Source organism: Etheostoma spectabile, chromosome 9 (assembly GCF_008692095.1).
Source record: "Etheostoma spectabile isolate EspeVRDwgs_2016 chromosome 9, UIUC_Espe_1.0, whole genome shotgun sequence".
In the NCBI taxonomy this organism is placed as follows: Eukaryota; Metazoa; Chordata; class Actinopteri; order Perciformes; family Percidae; genus Etheostoma; species Etheostoma spectabile.
In genome coordinates, this window is record NC_045741.1 from 22210082 (window position 1) to 22214643 (window position 4562).

The following is a 4562-nucleotide window of genomic DNA, read 5'->3' on the forward strand; positions in this document are numbered from 1 at the left end:
CTCCTGCACAGCTCTCCCCTGGTCATTCAGTGTTGCCCTTATCTTGCGGTCTTCTTTTATCACCAGCCTCATGACAAAATACCTTAAATACCTCGTAGATAGTGAAGGCGGTCACCTAAAGCATGCTCCTAACCCCTTCCCACTGCACCGCTGCATCCTGGATCAGCAGCTTGTTTGAGTGTGTTGACAGTGACTGTCGTGTAGCTGAACCTACACTTGTTTGTGCAGATGCCTGGAAGAGTCGCTGGGTGGAATCCAAGCACAAGTCAGACTACGGAAACTTGGTCCTGAGTGCAGGAAAGTTCTATGGCGATGCAGAGAAAGACAAAGGTAAGTTGAAAGGTTAAATTGTATTCGCCCGCTCTGGATCTGTTTTAAGATGGTTAACACCCACATTGTTGTGGGTGTGTGATAGAATAAGGGTGTGGATTCCTGGATCCCTTGTTTTCCTGAGGTCTGTGTTGAGGAGATTTGACTGAGACTTAATTATATGGTGCTTGCTTGCGATTCATTTAAGTTGTGGCTGTGGTATTTAAAAGAACCATTTCTCTCACCAGAAGTTACATGGTGTTATTGAAGTAATTTTTAGAAGTAAAGTCAAAATCTACACACGTGACTCTAAACGAGATGTATGCCCAGTGAAATCATCGTGGGTGGTGTCAGAGTGTCTCAGAGTTGTTCCATTATTCACTCTCTGTGGATCCGCTCCAGGATTTGTCTTTACATGACATCATTACAACAAGCTGTCTCTCTGCAGTACAACTTGAGAAAATACTTGTTAAAATCCATTCATTTAAACCAATCTGAACAATTTAATAGATGCCACATGAATAAAGGATACTTAGTGTCGGAGCTTCCCTTAATACAGATGCATTGCAGTAACAAAAATATTTTTTTGCCACAGGTCTGCAGACGAGCCAGGACGCCCGCTTCTACGCCTTGTCATCCCGTTTTGATGACTTCAGCAACCAGGGCCAGCCTCTGGTTATCCAGTTCACTGTGAAACATGAGCAGAGCATCGACTGTGGCGGAGGCTACATTAAACTGTTCCCCTCTGGCCTCAACCAGGAGGACATGCACGGAGACTCGGTCTACAACATCATGTTCGGTGAGTGTGTTTCATACAGACAGACAGAGAGAGAGAGAGAGAGAGAGAGAGAGAGAGAGAGAGAGAGAGAGAGAGAGAGAGAGATCGATCTCACAACTTCTGCAGTTTGGCAGCATTTGGGGTTCCACCCTAATGAGAAGGGAGAGATGTTTCAGTATTAGTGTTTGGTATTCAGTTTGTGAAGATTCTAGGCACAAGCTAACAGTTTGGTGATGTCGTCTGAGCCTTACATCATAATTTTTAATTAGTCACAGTAATACCGCGGTAATATAGGGAGGAGGTTTGACGGTATCAAAATATGCATACCGCCCAACTCTACCTTTCATTTTCATTTCTTTGTTTATTTTTTTTTCTTTTGTAAGGACAGCACACATTCATTAACACTTCTGTAAATGTGCCGGTGTTAGCCAGCCAGCTAATTTTCAACTGTAGTCCTTTGGCCAGATGTGAACCATCAATTGACTTGGTCAGTTGTTCCCAGATGTCAAGTCAGCCAATGCACAGTGCATATAGTTTCAACAGTTGGCCAAAGGGCTTTGTCTCTCAGGTGTATTCTTACTGTTATGAGAGTAAAAGTCATTACAGTGTTTTTGATTTTTTTGATTTTAGATATACCTTATCTTTTACGCCCTTGTTTCTAATGTTAACTTTTAATAATAATAAGTTTTCTTTCCTTTTTTGGTTTGCTTGTTCAGGTCCTGATATTTGTGGCCCTGGCACAAAGAAGGTTCATGTCATATTCAACTACAAAGGCAAGAACCACCTGATTAACAAGGACATCAGATGCAAGGTGAGATATCAGTAAATGGTTCATGTTTTTTATTTACTCGGGAAATGGCAAGTTTTTTTCTAATTCCCGTTGGTCCCAAAGTGTGTTCCAAAACATCAACATTTTGTAACAACAACATTGCTTTTTTTCTTCTCACCATAAAACCAAACCAGCGAGGACATGTTGAAAGTGGAACGTGTTTTGCATTTTAAACAAATCCCTTATGAATATCATGCAATGAGAATAGCTGCTAAAAATTCTTTTATTCCTTGCAGGACGATGAGTACTCCCACTTGTACACACTGATAGTCAACCCTGACAACACTTATGAGGTCAAGATCGACAATAAGAAGGTCGAGTCTGGCAATCTGGAGGATGACTGGGACTTCCTGCCTCCCAAAAAGATTAAGGACCCTGAAGCCAAAAAGCCAGAGGACTGGGATGACAGGGAGAAGATTTCCGACCCCGATGATAATAAACCAGAGGTCAGTCTGCTCGAGCCTCTAAAAATCTTTTTGTCCATATTTTGTAATAATCATTTTGGGGGCATTTTGTTCTACTGATGCATAATTATTTGTTTGCCTATAAGACCGCATTCATTTCATTTGTATGAAATCCATGTCTTTGATATACTGTACCTTCATGAAGTCATGTCTTCTAAACCTGTATCTCTTTGGTAGGACTGGGACAAGCCTGAGAACATCCCAGATCCTGATGCTAAAAAGCCCGATGACTGGGATGAAGAGATGGACGGAGAGTGGGAGCCTCCTATGGTCGCTAACCCTGATTACAAGGTAACAACAAATAATTAAAACACTTAATAAACAATTTCCAGGTAATAGGTTACACTATTACTGTGTTGGAAATAACTCCGTCTTTGCTACTTAGTATTTTACATTAATTAGATTAGATTAGATTAGATTCAACTTTATTGTCATTACACATGTACAGGTACAAGGCAACGAAATGCAGTTTGGGTCTAACCAGAAGTGCAATAGCAGTAAGTGCAGGATATATACAATGGTTCCATAAGTGCAAGACATGGATATGTAATGAATAAATATAGAAAAGAATACTATTATAAACAGAGTTTTACAGATGGGTTTGTCCTATGAATACAAAATATAGATAACAAGTATACATTAATGCCATTTTGTTTGATTGTTTAAATAAGGTAGTGATTTTGGACACAGCTTGTTTCAACACGAGTAAAGCTTGGGTTGTAATTGTGCTAAAAATATTTACTTTAGGTACTTAAAATATGTCCAATTGAGCTGCAAAGATTAATCGATTAGTTGTCAACTATTAAATTAGTCAATTTCATTTTTTTTATTTGAGTCATATATTATGACCCAACATTTTTTATTTATTCCAGATAAATCAGTAGATTTATTTTGCTTTTGAGATTCCTCTGACCTTAACTACACTGTCTTGGTGTTAATAGGGTGAGTGGAAACCCAGAGAGATCAACAATCCTGCCTACAAGGGCATATGGATCCACCCTGAGATTGACAACCCGGAGTACACAGCCGACTCTGAGATCTATAAATACGATAGCTTCGGTGTGATTGGACTCGATTTGTGGCAGGTAAGAAGATACTGTTGCTGACTGATAATAAAGAGTGAATTTGCTGAAATCAACAATAAACTAGCATGTGATTTTGTACTTTATCAATATCCGCCTAGGACTAGGAACATTTTACTTTTTTCTTTTCAAATTCAAATGTGGGATTACATCTTTGAGATGCTGAAGAGATAGAAGAAAGATGTTTAAAACATGTAGCTTTTCTTTAGTTAGATTTGGTTGCATTAAGTACTGACAGTTAGAGATGGGCAATATATCAATATGATATCGATATTGTTTTTATGAGACTAGATAACATCTTAGATTTTGGATATCGTAATATTGTGGTATGACATAAGTGTTGTCTTTTACTGGTTTTAAAGGCTGCATTACAGTAAAATAATGTACTTTTCTGAACTTACCAGACTGTTCTAGCTGTTATTTGCCTTTTCCTCACTTAGACATTGTGTCCACATTACTGATGATTATTCCTCTAAAATATAAGTGTGAAGCTGTTTCGTTAAAGCAACAATTGTCAAGCCTAGAATATTGCCTTGATATCGAGGTATTTGGTCAAGAACATCGTGATATGTAATTTTTCTCCCTATAGCCAAGCCCTACTGACAGTAACACGTTGACTTCTTTTTATGTAGGTCAAGTCTGGTACCATCTTTGATAACTTCCTCATCACCAACGACCCAAACCTGGCAGAGGAAGTAGGCAATGACACATGGGGTAAAACTAAGGTAACGTTCATCTTTAAGCATGTATCCTGCTCATGCATTTGAGTATTTTGTGGCGTGTATATGTAGTGGTTCATGGATCCAGGATACTATGCATCCTGATAAAGTTCCCTTGGCCTTTGGAATTAAAATAGCCCAACATCATCACATACCCTTCACCATACCTAGAGATAGGCTGTGATTTTATTTCAGTTAGCTTAATAGCTGGTTTGATTTGCATTGAGAGGTGATCTTATGGAAAGTTCCCGATGCCTAGCTGTAGGTATGGTGAAGGGTATGTGATGATGGGGGGTTATTTTAATTCCAAAGCCCAAGGGAACTTTATCAGGATGCATAGTATATTGGATCCATGAAATAACTGGCCTTTAAAAATAAAAA

The 4562-nt window shown here is 38.9% G+C and overlaps 1 protein-coding gene across 1 annotated transcript in view; it reads left to right on the forward strand.

Annotated features, from left to right (window-relative positions):
* Positions 1–4562, forward strand: part of calr (calreticulin) — a gene marked incomplete at its 3' end in the record, with an annotated part of 5870 nt that overhangs the window by 647 nt on the left and 661 nt on the right. Inside the window, 7 exon segments of the mRNA XM_032526289.1 lie at positions 229–330; positions 905–1108; positions 1804–1898; positions 2153–2362; positions 2558–2671; positions 3322–3465; positions 4095–4187. Coding sequence (XP_032382180.1) covers positions 229–330; positions 905–1108; positions 1804–1898; positions 2153–2362; positions 2558–2671; positions 3322–3465; positions 4095–4187 — 962 coding nt within the window.